The sequence below is a fragment of the Trichechus manatus genome, unplaced genomic scaffold (genome assembly GCF_000243295.1).
Source record: "Trichechus manatus latirostris isolate Lorelei unplaced genomic scaffold, TriManLat1.0 scaffold00076, whole genome shotgun sequence".
NCBI lineage: Eukaryota > Metazoa > Chordata > Mammalia > Sirenia > Trichechidae > Trichechus > Trichechus manatus.
In genome coordinates, this window is record NW_004444012.1 from 9748335 (window position 1) to 9766591 (window position 18257).

An 18257-nucleotide genomic window follows, 5' to 3' on the forward strand; every position below is an offset into this window, starting at 1 on the left:
TTGGTTAAAGCCACATGGCAGACTCCAAGCCCTGAACTCCGAATGGAAAGGAGGAAGAAGGGCTCAGAACCGGCCACCAGCGGGGCTGCTGCCCAGGACTTGGCTGAGACACGTAGAGAGATCCAGGCCCCGCCCCCTGACCTTGTTCTCTGCCCGCCAGAAACTCGAAAGTCGGGAGTTTTAGGGGAGCAGCCTCAGCTCGTCCCTGGGCCTGAGTCCCCATCTGGGTGCACGCACTGGGATGGGGTTCCTTGAGAAGGCCGATGGCCTTGAACGCAGTGCTGGAGGGGGCCTCGGCTGCAGAAAAGTCCCGGAGACTTGGAAGCCTTGGCCCAGGATGGATGCAACGCGGAAAGGAGCCCAAGGGATCCGGTGGGCAAGCAAGAACAGGACCAGCTCCTCCCCTGCGGGGTCAGAGCCCTTGGAGCCGCCGGAAGGAATTCTTCCCAGACCTGAAGCCCGGGTAGGCAGTAAGGCCCGGGAGCGAAGCGGCCTCTTCCGCCTCTTAGAGGGCGGGCCGAGGGAGGCGGCGAGGGCCAGGCCCTGGCTTTGTCACTGTGAGGGATGGGCTCCCTGGCCAACCTGAGAAGCAGCGGGGGGCCTTCCAGGCAAGGCAAGGGCCCTAGGAGGCCCGCGCTTTCTCTGAAAGTGAAGGGAGTGGGCGGGGGGCGCGGCCGGGGTGCGGCCAAGGCGGGGCCCAGGCGGGCAAGCCACGCAGGCTCCGCCCCGGGGCAGTCTCCAGCCGGGGGCGTTGAGATTCTCCAGTCCCCGCCGCGCCGCGGGCTGGTGGGCTCGGCTGCGGCGCCTGAGCCGGGAAATGACCCTGCCCGGAGGCCCGACGGGCATGGCGCGGCCGGGGGGCGCGGGGCCTTGCAGCCCTGGGCTGGAGCAGTACCCGCGCCGGAGTGTCGGGGAGCTGCGCCTGCTCTTCGAGGCGCGCTGTGCCGCGGCCGCTGCCGCAGCCGCCGCAGGGGAGCACCGGGCCCGCGGGGCCAAGAGGCGTGGGGGGCAGGTCCCCAATGGGCTTCCACGGGTTTCCCCGGCCCCAGTGATCCCGCAACTGACTGTGACGGCTGAGGAGCCGGACGTGGCGCCGGCCAGCCCCGGGCCGCCCGAACCCGAGCGCGGCTGGCTCCCGACCGGGGGTTCGTCGCACCTGCAGCAGCCGCGCCGCCTCTCCACCTCGTCGCTCTCCTCCACCGGCTCCTCGTCGCTGCCCGAGGACTCGGAGGACGATCTGTTGAGCGACAGCGAGAGCCGGAGCCGCGGCAACGTGCAGCTGGAAGCCAGCGAGGACGCGGGTCAGGTACGGGCCGCGGAGGCGGGGCCAGCGGGGGCGTGGGGGACCCCTCTTCGCGAAGACCAACTCCTGCCCAAACGCCCTCCGCGGACTGTCCGATTCTCACTGTCTAGAAGGCGAGTAGGGGTGGGGAAGGAGGCGCTAGGTTTTCATCCCAACTCCGCAGGCGAGTCGTGGCCCCGGTCCTGGGGCGTCTAAGGACGCGGAGGAATGCGCGACCGGCGGGTACCAGACGGGGCTGGGGGTAGCGCGCCTGGCTGGCTGCGAGGTGGGGCTGAAAGGATCGGAGCGGCTTGGCCTTGCCCTGCGAACCCTTGGAGTGAGGGGCGAACGAGCGTCTCCATCTCTCCCGCCCCCCCTGCAGCGCCGCGGCCCCACCTCCGCCGTTGCCACGGTTTCCCTCTCCTGAGTGGGCGTGGAGCGGCGTTCCAGGCTCTGCTCCCGAGCCGCCGCCGTCTGCTCCGGGCGCCCGCACGAGGCGTGGACGCGGGGAGCGGAGGGGAGCGGGGCTGGGAGCCTGGCCGGAGTGGAACGCATCCCAGGCTCCCGGGCGCACTGCTCGTAAACATGGCCCGGGAGAAGGTAAACTGAGGCCGAAAGAGTTGGGATCAGCCAGGATGTTCCGCGGCTGGGTCTGACCCTCAGATAACCCAGGGATGGCATGCAGTGAAGTCATTCCCAGCGCCCGCCCCTTCGAGGTGTGCGACGCCCGGGACAGATGGCCTTGTTCCCCTCGTTATAATCAAAGCCAAATACTTTTAACTGCCGTGGTTAACGCCAAGCAGTTCCTCCAAACCCCCGTTATGCAAAGGTCCCTGGAGCGGAGGGAGAGGAGAGGAGCGTCACGGCGGCTCTAGTGGCTCCTGGCCTGCCCGGAATGCCGGGTCGGGGCGACTGGGCCGTGAGAGCCCCGAACGCGCGCCGGGGTGGCCTGGACGCTGCGGGGAGGGCGCTAGGGCGCGGCCTGGGCCAGCGCCACTCCGGCTCCGCAGCACACTCGGATTGGAAGAGGTGGGGAGACACTCTAACGGCCTGTAGAGGTTCGGTGATCAGTTACCCTCGACACTTACATTACCCAGAGGACGGCGGGGTTTATAAATGACACAAGAGGAAGAAAAAAAAAGTCTCACAGAGCGGGACCCCCCCGCCCCTGCCAGATAGAGGGCGCGGGGGCTCAGTCACGAGCCTCCCGCGTCCCTCTCCTTCCTCTGCAGGCGGGGGCACCCTCTGACTTGAGATCGTTCCTAGCGCAACCCTGGCCCAGCTAGGGGGGCGAGTGCCGCCGAGGGATTTCCCAGGCGGAGGAATGTGAGTCAGTGAGAGGACCACTCCCACTCCACCTCGTCAGAAAATCCTGAGCGGTAGCTCTGGGGCGGCCGCTGGGCTGTTGCTCAAATCTCTGACAGTTTAGAGGGCGGGAGCAGGAGAACCGGCACCACGAGTGCGGGCGCCGGGCGCGCGGGCAGCCCCCGCTTGCCTCTTCTGCCCGCCCTCAGAGACTCTGGAAACCCAATGCCTGAGGGAGGGCCTCGGCAGGGCTGCGCCGAGAGGTCCCGCCGCCCACGCCAGCGTGCAGTGTGGGCAGCCCCGGCCAGGGTCAGCTCCGCACAAGACTCCCGGGACCAGTCGCAGCCGTGCCCCGGGGGTCTTCAGCCCGCCCCTCCGGCCCTGGACCTCGCCTCCTCCCGGAGCGGCCAGGAGCTGGAGCAGATGGCCGCGGAGGGCCCTTTGGAGCTCCAAGGCTACGTTTCCAGGGCCTTCCCAACCCCCAGCCCGCCGGGGCCTCCCCGAAGGCAAACAGTCACGGCGACAGCAGATAAGCCAAGAGCTGTTGACAGAGGCCGCCTGTGGCCGAAAAGGGCCCCGCGCGGACTTTGCCTTGCAGACCAACGGAGCGCTCCCGCCCAGGCCGCCCATAGGGCTTCCCCAGGCAGGAAGCAGAGCCAGCCCTGCTGACCGGGAAGGATGCACCTGGGGGAGACTGCAGGTGTTGCGGCAGCCTCGGGGGTGGAGAGGCGGCTTCCCGCTCGGGGCTCCTTGCACTAGGCCCTGGGCGGGTAACAAGGATAGCCCGGAGCAGAGGGAGGCGCTTACGTCCTGCCTGCCTCTGCAAGGCGCACTCGTCCTTACCCTTCTCCTCCTAAGGAGCCACCACAGCCTGCCCAGAACCTGGAGCTGGGCACCCCCAAGGGGTGCTGGGACTGTACACTCTCCCTTCCAGGCCTTTCCTCTGATAAGGGAAAAGTCCTGGGCAGGGAGACCCAAACAGGCCAAGAGAGGCACTGGGGGCCCATCCCCAAGAAGAGCGGGCATGAGTCTGAGGTGTTTCTCTAGCAGAAGAGGGGGCGTTTGGCTCCTGTTCACCTGCTGTCTTCCCTCAGTGCTCCAGGATAGGTAAGGAGACCTGGATGCCATCCCATCCTGGACTCAGAATTCCCACGCATCACTTTGCACTAATTATAGAGCAGAATTTAGGTTAACAGACTTCCTTTTTAACAAGCAGATGCCCTTGGGAAGGTGAAGTCGTGGGTCACTTATACCTTAGTGCGAATAAATTTAAATTAATTGCTCTCCCCCACACACACACCTCCACAGGGAGTGTGCTAGCTTTGATGGAGCAATTGGAACGCAGGGAGAGGTTTGGCCTGGTAGGGAGCTATCTGGTAGGGAGCCAGAGACTGGGTGGCTGGAGGCAGGGGGTGGGGCTCAGGAAGTACGGGGATGAGTACCAAAGACCAAGCAAAGGGTCCATTCTGGCAGGAAATACTCTGAGTACCTGGTGTGATTTAAGAAGCAGGAGCCCTCAGAGCTTCAAAATGGAGCCCAAGGGGTGACGAATTATCAGAGGGTCCTTCTGTGACTTCATCAAAGACTCTTCCACACAGTCAGCTCTCCTGGCTTTTGCTTCAAGATCCCCAGGTGGCTTCTGGCTTCCAGTTAGTTACCCAGGGAGAACACTTCAGTGAAGGGGTAGGTTGGGCCAGAGGCTGAGGCGTTGGCTTCTGGGGCAGCTAGATGTCACACTGTAACATAATAAATCTGATTTCTGATAGTAAAACAATAAAAACCTCACCTGTTCAAAAATATCTTCCCTGCTGTTGTTCATGTGCCAAAATCCCCACCCACCAAAGAATGATTCTCCAGGAGCCTTTTTGGATACATGCATTTTAATATGCATTATGTTCCCTGGGGAAGGTAGCTCCCTAAGCTAAGCAGGAAGATGGGAGTGGATTCCACGACACTTGTCTTAACTCCTTCCAGGTTTGACCATATCCATTACTGCTAGGAAAGCTAACTCCTATCACACCAACCTCGGGAGGACCTGGGAGGGCTCAGATGAGATCATGGGTGGGAAAGCCCTTTGTAACCTGCACAGCTAGAACCAGCCTCGATTGCTGCTGCTCTTGGCTCATATGATCCTCATGAAACCAGAGTGGGGAGAGAAGGTGATGGCCCCATGTATCTCAGCTTGGGAGCAAGCTGATGCTGTGTTATCACACATCAAGCAAGTAGGAGTAGCCCAGCTCTTCAGACATCATATCAAATCCTCTTCCACCAGGCCCACCTTCCACCTTCCAGCCCCACTCACTTCTCCCACATGATCCCAGAAATAAGGTTGATGTAGTTCCCTCATCCCACGAGGGCTGGTTACGTCTTCCGACGGGGTGGCTACAGAACTAGATGTACTCTGACCGAGTCCATTCTGGTTCCACTCTACCCTAATTTCTGCCAGTAGGCCCCTAAAGCTGCTGAAGCCCCCACCATTAAACCCATTCTTCTGGATGAAGGCAAAGGCGTCCAGCTAATAGAGAGAGGTCCCCAGGCAGACATCTTTGTTGCCTCAGAAATCAAAATGCTCACACCACCTTATGGCTGCAAATCACTTCACCTTATACAAAGTTCTTCCTCATGCAGTGTCCCATTTGACCCCTAAAGGGAGGCAGTATAGGAGCATGGACTTTGGAGCCCGGTGGGCCTGGGCTGCTTAACTCCTCTGAGCCTTGGTTTCTTTCTGTAAAATGGAAATAATAATACCACCTCATGCCTTGGTGTGCACGTGCCCATCATTTCTGTGATTCTCAAAGGGAGTGTGGGAGAAGGGGCAGAGGATGGTGCCACTGAATGCACAGGGCATGTGTATATTCCTGGAATTTTACTTGAGGATTTGGAGGTGAGGGAGTTTTATAATAAAGCCTGGATTTATTATGCAGCAGAATGCAAACCTTGTATGTATTTAAAGATTTTAAAAAGGAATTTTGGAAAAGATGTCATGCTTCTGGTGGGCTGCTTCTGGCTACACCCCCAGATCCCCAGGGATTGGACATGTGATCACACCCTGGTGCTCCATATAAGGACTTCAGTAGGAAAGGGGGCACAGTGCTGCTGATGGAGTCTGAGAAGGTGCCTGGCATGCAGTAGGCGGTCAGTAAATGGTGGGTCTCATTATGGCAGCAGCATGTCCTCCCAGAGGAGACAGTCCCACACACATGACAGTACTTGCCTGGGTTCACTCAGCTCGAAAGTGACAGAGCCAGGACTGAGACCAGCTCCAGACTCCCCACTCAGGGTTCGGTTGCTAACCCTGTCTCCTCCCCATGGGAAGGGGCTTTATGGTCATCAGACTTCCCCTACCTAGGCCACCTCCCCAGTTCTCCCTCTCCCTCCTAGAACTCCCTCTTGTCAGGGAGGCTGGAGTCCTGTGGAGGCATACATGTAACTCCAAAGCAGGCATTCTGGGAAGAAGGCAGCAGACACAGCAAACCCGTGCACTTCATGGATATGGACACAAGACTGAAGGTCCAGAGTCTGAGATGCTCTCAGGAATGGGTGGAGTCTAGAAGCAATAATCATGATGCAAGGGATACACCAAAATCTACATTTCCCTTCCAGCTTTGTTCAAGATGACAGGCCCTCAGCTTTGCAGCCCATTTGCAGGGCTCAGGTTTCTGGGTCTTGATTAGAACTAAAGGTGCCCTGGGCCTAGCCAACTTGAAGGGAGGGCATCGCACCCACGGATAGCAAGAAGGTCTGGGGGAGCCCGAACCATTCTTTCTCCAGGCCCTGCTGGGCTGGTCATCCTGCCCTGGGCTTTTGTAAAGGTTTGTCTCTGTTTGTCCGTCTCCCTAAATGAGAGGAACAGATTCATCCCGCTTCTGCTTCATGTCAAGGAGTTGGGGGGTGGGGGGCGCTGTTACATTCAAGCCTGTTTACTTGTCACAACAACCCTGTGAGGGTGATTATTTCCCCACTTTACAGATAAGAAACTGATGCTCAGAGGCTTGTTTTTCAGTGTGACCTGGGGCCCTGGGGCCCCAGAATCTCCTAAGGCATTAGTGGAAATGCAGATGATTGGCCCCACCTCAGGCCTCCTCAGTCAGAATGTCCTTATGGTAGACTTGAGGATCTGCGTTTTTTTAGCAAGGGTGGTTCTGATGCTCACAAAAAATCGACAACCTCGGCTGAGCAGTTTGGTAAACTGCCACATAACTTTTGAGTCACAGAACTGGGGTGCGAACCTCAGCCTTCTGATTCTATGGCCAAGGCTCTTTTAAGCACATTCCAGAGTTGGATGTCTATCGCCTCTCTGTGCCTGTATCAGTGTCCGCCACACAGGCACACCTAAACTTTCCTCCAATGAATGAATGAATGCATCATCCCGCCCTAGCTGCTTCCGGTGGGCCGGGGGCGGGGCGAGACCCTTTTCCAGCACAGAGAGCTGAGACGCCGACTTTCAGATCCGGCCCGTGTCGCTTTCAGAAAAGCCACTGGCAGAAGATCCGGACCATGGTGAATCTGCCCGTCATGAGCCCTTTCAAGAAGCGCTACTCTTGGGTGCAGCTGGCGGGGCACACGGGTGAGCACAGGGCCAGGTGGATGAGGAGGGTGCCCGGGGCAGGAGGGGGCTGGGCAGCGCTCACGCGTGTCGGTTCGCAGGGAGTTTCAAGGCGGCGGGCACCAATGGGCTGATCCTGAAGCGCAGCTCGGAGCCGGAGCGCTCCTGCCTGGCGCGGCTGATGGCCGACGCGCTGCGCGGGTGCGTGCCGGCCTTCCACGGCGTGGTGGAGCGCGACGGCGAGAGCTACCTGCAGTTGCAGGACCTGCTCGACGGCTTCGACGGGCCCTGCGTGCTCGACTGCAAGATGGGCGTCAGGTACGCGTGCCCTGTCTGGCCGCGTGGGGGCCTCGGCAGGCGGTCGAGGGGTGTCCGTGTGCGCCCCTTATGCCCAGCTGCCTCCTGCGCCCCCTCAGGACTTACCTGGAGGACGAGCTGACCAAGGCCCGAGAGCGACCCAAGCTGCGGAAGGACATGTACAAGAAGATGCTGGCGGTAGACCCTTCGGCGCCCACGGAGGAGGAGCACGCGCAGCGCGCAGTCACTAAGCCGCGCTACATGCAGTGGCGGGAAGGCATCAGCTCCAGCACCACGCTCGGCTTCCGCATCGAGGGCATCAAGGTGAGCCAGGCCCGCTTCGCTGGGGACCGCCCAGCCCCTTCGCGCGGCGTCCCTGCTCCTCTCCCCTCCCTCCTGCCAACTCTTTGGTTGTCTCGCTGTCCCTGGCACCAGCGTCCTGGATGGCACCGCACCGCCCTAGCCTGATTCTGTCCCCAGGAGCGAGGCTGAGCCCCTGACACTTCCGTCCCACCTCCTTTAGAAAGCCGACGGCTCCTGCAGCACCGACTTCAAGACTACGCGAAGCCGGGAACAGGTGATCCGCGTCTTCGAAGAGTTTGTGCAGGGGGATGCGGAAGTACTGGTGAGCACTGGATCCCAGAACCCTGGGGTGTTAGGGAGCCCGGAACTGAGGGGTGCTCCCAGGCCATCCGGCCTAGTGCCCTTTATGCCCCCAACGTAGCATTTATCGCACTGTGTTGTCACTGTGTTACGTCTGTCCCTTCCGAACTGTGCGCCACGTAGGGGCCTGTGGCTTCCTCACCACGGTATTTAGCAAGCCGAGCACACGCTTGTTTGCAAGGGTTCAATTAGCGTTTAATTAATATGCCCTGCTCTCCTACCCTCTCCCCTCCAGAGGAGGTATCTGAATCGCCTGCAGCAGATCCGGGACACCCTGGAGGTCTCCGAGTTCTTCAGGAGGCACGAGGTAAGAGGCCAGTAGGATCAGGGGCCGGGCCGGGGGGGTCTGCGAGGCTAGAGCGGGAATAGGGTGGGGGCTTCTCCGGGAAGGGCCCGCAGCCTGACACTGTAGAGCCCGGCAGGTGATCGGCAGCTCGCTCCTCTTCGTGCACGACCATAGCCATCGAGCCGGCGTGTGGCTCATTGACTTCGGCAAGACCACGCCCCTCCCCGACGGCCAGACGCTGGACCACAGGCTGCCCTGGGAGGAGGGCAACCGCGAGGACGGCTATTTGCTGGGGTTGGACAATCTCATCGGCATCCTGGCCAGCCTGGCTGGGAGATGAGGCTGGGCCTCTGTCTCTGCGCGGGTCGGCAGATCTGACCGACAGACTGCAGCTTCATCCAGGCAGTGCATGCCAGGGGAGAGACCCGGGGGAGAGACGGGAACCCCCCCCCGACCCCGCCGGGCGGGCCTTTCACAAGGTCCTGCAGGGCCCGCTGACAACCACAGGGGGCGCTCTGCAGATGCGGGGGGTGGGGTGGGACGGGCGCTCTCATGAACCCCAGCGTTCCCAGAGCCAAATGACAGTAATTTGCAGGGAAGGGGGCCGATGAGCGGCTTCCTCCGTCCGGCTCTTCTGAAGGGCTGGCCAGCTCTCCAGGGGGACCAGATGGTCAATTTTACTTCGCAGGTACTGCTAGGCTAACAGGTCTAGCCTCCCACACTACAATGGACTCTCCTTCCCAATAAAACTCAAAGACCCCAGCTTTTGTGATGCAGGCCTCATCCCCTCCCTCTGCTGGCCTCTCTTCCTCAGTTCCCAGCATTCCTCACGTCTGCTCAGATCACTGGAAGATGTGAGGAGAAAAGCTTTTTATTAGAGGCATCTGCAGGGGCAGGGGCAGCCCACATGAAGGACGCTCATGACGGGTGGGCAATCCAGAGAAGGCTTCCTGCAAGAGGCAGTGGCAATTCCTCACCGACACCTTTAGGGGAGGGGCTGTGGCCCCAAAGATCAAAGACTGGGAGTGTTCAGACCTCCCCAGGGGGTCTGGGGCTGGTTTCCCGGAGGGATTGTCCAAGGCTGCTAGGTCAGCCCTGGGACAGGCCAGGGCATGTGCCACAGACAGTGGGGGGCAGAGGCTGCTGGAATAATAAGCCACCTAGAGGCCTGGGGAGGAGTGCAGAGAGCAGCCGTTGCTACCTGCTGCCATGTCAATGCCCGAGTCTTCACCCTCAGAGCCCCTGGGGACCCGGGAGCCGTAGGTAGGATTCCAAAGGTTCTGAGGTTGGATGCTTCTTGATTTGGGGGGCTTTAGGCCAGGGGGTAGCCAGGGGCTACAGGGGCTCTCTCCCCAGCTCTTCAAGTTCTCCAGACTCAGTTCCTGGGGCTGTAGGGATCTTAGCCCCTCCAAAGACCTGCTCTCTAGCCCAGAAGGCCCTTCCTCCTCCAGAGTGGGCCCCAGCTCCACTGGCAGGGGTGAATTCAGCACATCAGGGTCCTGTAGTAGGAGGGTAGGGAGAAAGGGCTGGAGAATTGTTTGTATGGCTTTCCTCCTGATCCCCAAACCAGCATGGTCGGAGTGGGTCAGGCGGGCACACCTGGACGCAGTACTGAAGATGGTCCAAGATGCTGGCAAAGCCAGGGCGGAGTTCAGGCTGGTGCTGCCAACACTGGGTCATGATACGGTACCTGGGGAGAGGCAGGAATCTGTGCCCATCCAGGGTCACGAAGGCCCTCTCCCCCTGGGCTGCGCCCCACACTTACACAGGTCCTGGACAGCCTCTGGGAGGGTCCATCCGGCCCCCGCCAACGACGAAGTCCAGCACCTCCTGGTTGGTGCGGCCAGGGTAGGGCATGTAGCCCAGTGAGAAGATCTCCCAGAGCAGCACCCCAAAGGACCTGCATCATGGGTGGGGGATCCAAATGAGGTCCATCAGGCATAGCCTCCCCTGCCCTCGCGTGAAATGGCCCAGATACGATAGGATTAGTCCCAAGGCAGGGGAGGGAGGAAGTGCGGTCACCAGGAGTCTGTCTTGGATGTGAAGACGCCCTCCAGGAAGGCCTCTGGGGGCATCCACTTAACCGGCAGCAAGGCCCGGCCCCCCTTACGGTAATAACTGGCTCTATGAGAGGAAGGAGGAACTGATGAGTTGTTCTAACAACACCAAGGTGCTAGTAACCCCCCCCCCACCAGCAGCAGACTCCCCGCCTCCCCAGGCCCCGCACCTGTAAATATCCCTTGCCATCCCGAAGTCCCCGATCTTGGCCACTCGGTTGGGCCCACTGCAGCTCAGCAGGCAGTTCCGGGCAGCAATGTCCCTACGGAGTCAGGCAAAAAGTCACTCCCAGAACTCAAGCTCTGGCCCTTTCTGATCTATTCCCTGAAAAGTTGAGAGAAAGGGCCGTTCCTTGGGGAGGGAGTTGGGCTAGGGTGGGTGCCCCCGAGATGTAGGTGGGTACCCCAAGCTCCCAACCTATGGATGAAGTGATTTTCTTCCAGGTAGTGGCAGCCGTGGGCAATGTCCTGGGCCAGCTGCAGCAGGTCCTGCATGGCCAGAGGTGATGGCTGGTCCTGGGCCAGGCAGAGGGCGCATCAGTCCATGCAGGACCCGGGACACGTGGCCAGGATCCTAGAAGGGCCTGGGGGGGCTGGGAGAAGGGTCTCACCAGGTGCGGCCGACTGTGCCTCAGGAAACTCTTCATGTCCCCACCAGACATCAGCTCCAGCAGAATGAGGCGAGGGGCAGCGCGGAGGCTGAGCCCCACACACCGCACAATGTTCTGATGGCTGAACTTGCTGAGTCGGTGGTGCACATACCCGTCACCAGCAGGGAGAGAAACCATGTTCTAGGCTCCACACGACTGGAGAGGACCTTCGTGTCCCTCCATGTGCTGCCTCTCAGCCCCAGGATGAAGAGAAGCTGTTCCTGCAGGCAGTGCTGGGTGCCTCCCTCCCACCCTTTGCCCCTGCCCCATGGCTCCAGGTGCACCTGATGATGAGCGCCTCCATGAGGAAATCCAGCTCGTCCTGACGAGAGCAGAGTTCTGGCAGGGTCTGGGGAGGCAAAGGGCACAGAGTTCCTGAGCTCCTTGGACGTTTGAGGAAGGCAGGCTAACCCTAGCTCCAACAATCTGCTTTCTGCCTCCATGGTGCTCTGCTCCTCTACCCCCAGCCGGAAGTCCTACCCCCCTCTCACCTTGATAGCCACCTGCAGGGGGCTGGGGTCCCCAGGAAGGCCAATTACCAGTCCCTCGTACACCTCCCCAAAGGCCCCGTGGCCTAGGGCTCTGCAGGAAGACAGGTTGGAAGGGAGTGGGTGGTTGGGCCTGGGAGGGTCCTAGAGATTCTAGTACCTCCTTTACCTCCCCTGCTCCCTATACACCCAGCTGGCTCTCTGAGGGCATCAGGGCACATCTCCAGACAAAAGCTCTGTAGGGCAGTGTCGACTGGCACAGAGCCAGGGAAAAGGAGAGGGCAGGTGTGGGGTCAGGGTTGGGGCAGAAATCTGTGATGGGGCCTTCCTTTATGTCCTTGCAGACACCTGAGGACAGAGGCAACCCTTAGGCTCTGAAGGAGTTACATGGTAGGGTCCCTACCATCCCAGAACTGGGGCTGAAAGCTGAGCAGTCAAACCTTTGAGGGGAGAAGGAGGTTGGCTAGGGTAACTGAAACAATTATTCAAGTCTTAAAGAAGAGACCTTGACCTTGCCTCAGTTGTGTGACCTTGGACAAGTTAGTTCCCTTCTTTGAGCTTCTCTGGGCCTGCATCTCCTCTACACAAGGGGTTTGAGCCAGATCCTCTCTGAGATATGTGATTCATCCTGCAGTGAGCAGGGTGGGGGTGGGGATTCAGAGTGAATAGGTCTCAGAAGGAGGTGGAAGACTCACCTGAGCAAAGTGACGTTGGCTGGCGAAACCTCAGTGAGCCCCGGGGGCAAAGGCCAGGCCTGGGCGGAGCTGAACCCCACATGGCAGTAGTAGGGGTTGGGGGCTGTGCTGACGGCTGAGGTGCGAAGCTTGCTCAGCTCGAGCTCAGGGCCTGGCAGCCTCATTCTCCACGGGCCCTGATACTTCTTCTGGTTCACTGCAGGTAGGGGAGAAATGTATAACCTCTATCTGCTCATCAGGCCCACCCTGCCTCCCACTACCCGGGCGACACTCCAGATGCCATTAAGGCAGATATTCCCCAGGCCTTCCCAGCTGCTTCTATTTTTAGAACTCCAGAGCAGCCCATCACAGCTCAGCCAAGTAGGAGTATCCTTAAATCAGCCACGGTAGTCTCTGGGAACCCAGAGGAGTCTGCTGAAAGTGGGGGTCTTCTCTTCCACCGGTACTCCGCAGGAGCCCATCACAGCTCAGTGGCTGGGGGAGCAACCTTGAATCAGTCAAGCCTGCTGTATACTCCATACCCAGAATCAGGACCCCACACACCAGAAGGAGGCTCAGCGTTGAGGTTGCCACCACAGCCACCATCAAAACCAGAGGGCCTGGGGGGGTGGGCAGATCTAGGGAGAAAGAGAGACACCTGCAGTGGGAAGCACCTCTCTGTCCCTCTACCCCCAAGTTTTACCCATTCTTCCAGACTCAGCTCGAGTGTTAACTTTTCCACAATGCTTTCCCCAGTTAACCTAGACAAAAGCAATCCTTCTGAGAACCTCTGAAACACTGCATCTCACAGGGAAACTGTCACTTTGAACCCTATATATATATATATATATGTATGTATGCATGTATATATGGGAGCCCTGGTGGCACACTGGTTGAGCGTTCAGCCGCTAACCAAAAGGTCGGCAGTTCGAATCCACCAGCCGCTCCTGGAAACCCTGTGGAGCAGTTCTGCTCTGTCCTACAGGGTCGCTGTGAGTCGTAATCGACTTGATGGCCAAGGGTTTATTTTTTGTTTTGTTTTTTAATGTATGTATGTTTGTGGGTATGTGTGTATCCATCTCCCCTGCCACCCTGGACTACTTGCTCCTCGAAGGCAGAGCAGGCATTGATGTGTCTCCAGTCTCCTGCCCAGCACCCAGTGTGGTGCCTGGCACCCAGCAGGACTCTATACCATCTTTCCCAGTGCCCTACCGCCCCTCCCAGGCCCCAGGAGTCCAGACCTTGGGCGAAAGCAGGCCATACCTGCACAGGTGATGTTATCCACAGCCAGCTCCATGCCCTCTGGGCACACGCACACAGCCACCCGGGGCTCCGGCTGCCACTGGCAGGCCTTCAAAGGGCAGTGATTGCAGTTGAAGTGCAGTCGGATCTCCACCTCTCCATGGCTCTCTATGACTGTGGGGGAAAAGCCGATATGGGGCACAGATACCTGTTCCAGCCACATGGTTAATTCTAGCCCAGGACTTTGGAGCAGCAGGAGCAGAGCCAGGAGTTTAAGGTGGGTGGGTGGGCCTGAGGGACTTCTGCCAAGTCTGCACGGTCCGTCTTCTGGGAACCATGAGCACGCAGGTATTTGAGGGGACTTCAGAGCAAGAGGTTATTTGACCAGCACCGGAAATGCCCCACACCGACATCACAACTGACAGCCCAGTTCCCCAGTGTTCCTGCTGGGCCAGAACCAGACGCTACACAGTACAGAGCTGGTGGCTCACGTGGAGTGGGCTCAGGGACTGAGGAAAAGGGCCGGGCCAGGCTGAGAGGTGCGGGGTAGGGGCCCACACCTGCCAGAGGCTGCAGGTAGAGTTCACCGTGGGGGTGAATGAAGGAGACCCCATCTTCCCCATTGGCCCAGAGGATGTCAGACTCTGAGGCATCACCACCTGGGAAACGAGAGGGATAGAGGGTTTGGTTACACAATGGGGGTGGGTGGGTAGGCGCACACAGCTGCCTCACAGCCAGGAAGCTGGTTTATGAACAGCAGATAAGCCGGAGTCTCCCTGGAAACCCCAGTGTGGTCCTCCTTCACGCTAGTATTACTACCAGTGGGAGCTGAGGGGCCAGAGAGGTGGTTGGTGACGGGAGTGATCAGCTGGAACCTGAAGGGCTGGTTCCCGCTGGCTGGGAGACCTCTGTCTGAACGCCGGTGGTCCCAGTGTCCTCAGCTATAAAGTGGGAAAAGCCTAGCCCACACACTCCATTGCTGTGAGAACTGAGATGGTGTGGGAAGTACCTATGAACAGTTCAACCCAGACAGACACGCGGAGGCTCTGGAGTACTTTAGAATCACCTAGAGGACTGCTTCGATGTACATTGCCAGGACCACTCCCCTAGAATTTCTGATTCAGTAGGATGGGGCGGGAGGGAGCGAAAATGTGCATTTCTAGCTACTTATCAGGTGGTGCTGATGCCACTGGTTCAGGGACCACACTTTGAGAACTACTGATTTACACTATCCCTGCCTTTCTGGCTGCCCCCTCAGCTTGCTAACTCAGCCAGTTCTAAGTCCCCGGGACAGCTGTGCAACAAGGAGGGAAACTGTTGTGATGTCTTGGACTTAAATGAAAATCTAGGGAGTCTTGCATGCGGGTGTGATTTGCAACTGACTTGACCTCCTTTTCCAAGAGTGATTGCTCTGTTTGGAGTCCCTGGGTGCCGAACGCACTGCTAGCCGAAAGGTTGGTGGACCCACCCGGAGGCACCTCAAAAGACAGGCCTGGTGATCTGCTTCCAAAAAGTCGGCTTGAATACCGCATGGAGCAGTTCTACTGCGCGCACACGGAGTCGTCATGAGTCGGCATCTACTCTGGCAACTAACATTTCTCTGTCTCCTCCGGCTCTGTCCTTCGGAGGGACTCAGGCCTGTTCCAAGGCTCTAACCTCACTTCATCCCCGGGGCTGCCCAACCACCCTCCCCAAGGGCGCCCTACCCTGGTAACCGCCGCCGCCTCCGCCAGCAGTGCAGGCCCCGCCGCCGCCGCCGAAGCCGCCGGCCGCGGCCCAGCCAAGCTCAGCCCAGGCCTCTGCGCAGCCCTGGCCGCCCTCGGCTCCCTCCTGCAGTGAACCGCCCGTCTGCGGTGAGGGATCCCGCGACGTCCAGCCGCCCCCTCCACCTGCGGAGCGACAACAGGGTGGCGAGCAGCCAGAAAGGAGCGCACGCCCGCCTCTCCCCACGGCCCCTGCCCTCACCTGCCGCCCCGCCTCTCCCGCTGCTCCCGGGCGCCGCCAGGCGGGTCTCCAGTTTCTCGGGGGCGGCCTGAGACTCGCCACTGTCCCGCCGCCTCAGGTAGGACCGACCGCCACCTCCGGCCGCCACCATCAGCGGCTCCAGCTCGCCGGCACGCAACTGTGGGGTCACCGGCGTGCTCAGGGGCGCGTCCTCCAGGGGCCTAGTGATGGCCGGGGCACTGGGCGAGGGCTCCCGACTTTGGGGCCAGGGTAAGGGGCGGGGCTCCCAGCCGGGCCCAGGGATAGAGGGACCCCAAGGACCATCCGTGGAGCGCGTGCGCACTCTGGGTAGGTTTGGGACCCCGCTGATGAACGCTGGGGGTGGGGTTGGCCGGAGTCGAGGGGAGCACATACCCGGAAGATGTAGGTGGCGCCCCCGCCACCCCCGCCGCCCCCTACCCAGCTCCGCGACCCCCGGGCCCCTTCAGTCCTATTGGTTGCCGCGTGCTCTTCAGCCGCGCGAGACTCTCCGAGGCAGACGAGCTGGCTCTCCAGGCTCCCCTGCGGGCAGCGGGCGCCGGAATCGGCGGGGCCCGGACCCTCCCCTCGCACCCTCACCCGAGTCCTCGCTCCGGGGCGCTTGAACCTCCCCCTTCCCATTGGCTCCGCTTACGCCGGGACAGGCGTCCTCTCCCTGATGCCCCACGAGGACGTAAAGCGGCTCCCGGCGACCGAGGGAGAAGATTGCCGAGACGAAGACGCCATGCGCCCGCGACAGGTGGTTCTTGGCGCCTGTGCCGCCCGCAGCTCCGTAGGCTGAGATCCTGCGGGAAGCCGGCGCTGAGTCCACCGCCCTCGTTCCTCGGGCCGCCCAGCCGGGGCCGCCGTGAGCAACAGAGGCACCTCCAAAATTTCTCGTCTGAGGGAGCTTGGAGGCTGCGATCAACTTTGATGGGGTGAGGAGACTAATAATAATAATAGTTATTATTTTTTACATTTATTTTGAGGCTCAGTGGAGATGGGGGGAGGTTCGAGCCACTCGGCGCCGCCGCTTTTTAGGGGCACTCCGCTCAGCGGGAACAGGCTCCCAGGTACAGGCTAACTGGGCGGCGACAATTGCCACCACCCTTCCTCGGGTTCCGCTGCAAAGAGCCAGGCAGGGTCGTCCGGGCTGGACATCCCTGCGGAACACCCTGCAACGCAGTGTGGTGCGCACGCTGTCTGCCGTTTTCCTGGCTGCAGAACTGCAGACTCACCGGTCACCACCGCCTCTACCCCCCGCCCCGCACTCACAGGTACTGGCCGGGGGCCGGCACTCGCCACAACTGCACGCCTCTCAGCCGCCCGGTGGCCCCTACTGTCACCGCCACGCTGCTTCCCGCGTACGCGTCATCGCACTGTTTTTGTGTGGGCCCGCGCCGGCCGCTGGCCCCGCAGGTGGAGAACCGCCAGGGCCCCTCGGTGTCTGGAAGCCGGGAGGAAGGAAGGGGTAGTGAAGCTCGGTCTGCGGGCCGGGCCGCTAACCAACCGGTCCCGGCCTGGGGGTCTGGGTCTGTTGAGCGTAGATGGGAGGAGCCCCGAGCTAACCTGGGGGACCGAGCGGAGAGGCTGGCTCCGAGCCGCTAGGCGGGGCGGGGACGTCCGGGTTCCGGGTACTTGGAGCTGGCAGCTCCAGGGTTGAGGATGGCACAAAACGAACCTGGGATCCCAAGCTGGAGCGGAGAATAGCGCCTGGAGGTTGACAGGGAGACAGCGGGGAAGGAAAGGGGGTAGGATGTAAATGGGGCACGGGATAAAGAGAGATAAAGGGATACACACACACTCGCCGGCCCTTGCGGCTCTTGGCCGCGCTCTTATCCCCCACCCAGCCAGGGTACACCCGCGCCCGAAGTCGGCCGCATCCCAGTTCTGGTCGCCGAATTCCCGCGGAGTGCCTGCTGATACCTCTGTGGCTTCTCCCCCTAGAGAGCGCTCCCAGGGAACGACTTGGGGGCTACATTGAGCTCGGTCCTGCAGGCCACCCATCCTTTCCTCGACACAGGTTGGTGGTCCCGCCCCCAGGCAGTGCTGAGACCCCAGGGCTTGTCCTTCCTTCCCTCCAAGCTTCGTGGTCGGGATCCCCGGATTCAGGCGCGCACCGAGCTCCTCCGCCTGGACTCCAGGAGCACCGACGGGGAGCTTTGGCAGCGAGGATTCGAGGCACCGGGAGGAGCCACTGGGACCAGGTGTGACGCGACCGCCGTCCCTAAGCCTAGGAAAGTACCTCTGGCCGGATGGTTCCCTGACCGCTAGACTCACCGGCGGCTCCAAGCCACAGCAGCAGCCGGCCGTGGCAGCCCATCGCCCTTTCGGTCCTCCTCAGCTGGGGTTGGAGGCTCAGACTTTTCCACCGCGGTCCGCAACCGCTTATAGGCGTGTCCAGCCACCCGCGAGTCCCCGCCACCCGCTGGGTCCTAAAGCCGTCCTAGCCACGCCCACCTCAGACCCCCAGAGGCGCCAAGAGGGAAGGGCGGGGTGTGTGAGGGCTGCAAGGTCCTCACGTTTCAGGGAGGAGCCTTCTGGAGCCCTGACCCAGGGCTCTCTGTCTCCAGCCATCCAGTTGGCCGCTGACTGCCCTGGCGGCCTGGGTACGAGGTAGGCGGCGAGGGTGCCCCACCCTTTTGAGGCGGGAGCGAGAGAAAGTGGTGAGCCACACCCCGGGCACCTGCACGGGCTTCTCGGTCTGAGACAGGGCAGGTGCAATGGGATGTGCTTCACTGGCGGTGGAGGGGGAGGGCAGAAATGGGGTAACACATGGGCTCTGTACACCGCCAAACTGCCCCA

General features: G+C 60.7%; 2 protein-coding genes across 2 annotated transcripts; one reads left to right on the forward strand and one right to left on the reverse strand.

The window, feature by feature from the left end:
* The first annotated feature begins 817 nt into the window (after positions 1–817).
* On the forward strand, positions 818–8719 carry ITPKA (inositol-trisphosphate 3-kinase A). Its single transcript, XM_004380727.2, has 7 exons — positions 818–1306; positions 7058–7154; positions 7235–7451; positions 7550–7754; positions 7954–8055; positions 8329–8400; positions 8516–8719. Exons 1-7 carry the CDS (start codon positions 818–820, stop codon positions 8717–8719), a joined length of 1386 nt encoding a protein of 461 aa, XP_004380784.1.
* Positions 8720–9539: 820 nt separating this feature from the next.
* LTK (leukocyte receptor tyrosine kinase) lies at positions 9540–17775 on the reverse strand. Its single transcript, XM_004380728.1, has 20 exons — positions 17733–17775; positions 17022–17165; positions 16728–16899; positions 16108–16258; positions 15849–15995; positions 15456–15612; positions 15197–15379; positions 14051–14149; positions 13512–13664; positions 12791–12886; positions 12270–12465; positions 11578–11668; positions 11371–11435; positions 11048–11177; positions 10855–10952; positions 10607–10699; positions 10402–10503; positions 10145–10279; positions 9979–10069; positions 9540–9878 (listed from the first exon to the last, which is right to left on the reverse strand). The coding sequence occupies exons 1-20, from the start codon at positions 17773–17775 to the stop codon at positions 9540–9542; spliced, it is 2685 nt and encodes an 894-aa protein (XP_004380785.1).
* Positions 17776–18257: the final 482 nt, after the last annotated feature.

Bases quoted from the DNA above. Each gene is read 5' to 3' on its own strand.
- ITPKA (XM_004380727.2), top strand. From the start codon at position 818: ATGACCCTGCCCGGAGGCCCGACGGGCATGGCGCGGCCGGGGGGCGCG. The intron at 7,452-7,549 runs GTACGCGTGCCC...GCGCCCCCTCAG, and splicing joins GACTGCAAGATGGGCGTCAG to GACTTACCTGGAGGACGAGC. The intron at 8,401-8,515 runs GTAAGAGGCCAG...AGAGCCCGGCAG, and splicing joins AGTTCTTCAGGAGGCACGAG to GTGATCGGCAGCTCGCTCCT.
- LTK (XM_004380728.1), bottom strand. From the start codon at position 17,775: ATGGGCTGCCACGGCCGGCTGCTGCTGTGGCTTGGAGCCGCCG. The intron at 16,259-16,727 runs GTGAGTGCGGGG...GGCTTCCCGCAG, and splicing joins CCGGCCCCCGGCCAGTACCT to GATCTCAGCCTACGGAGCTG. The intron at 14,150-15,196 runs GTAGGGCGCCCT...CTCGTTTCCCAG, and splicing joins AGGCGGCGGCGGTTACCAGG to GTGGTGATGCCTCAGAGTCT.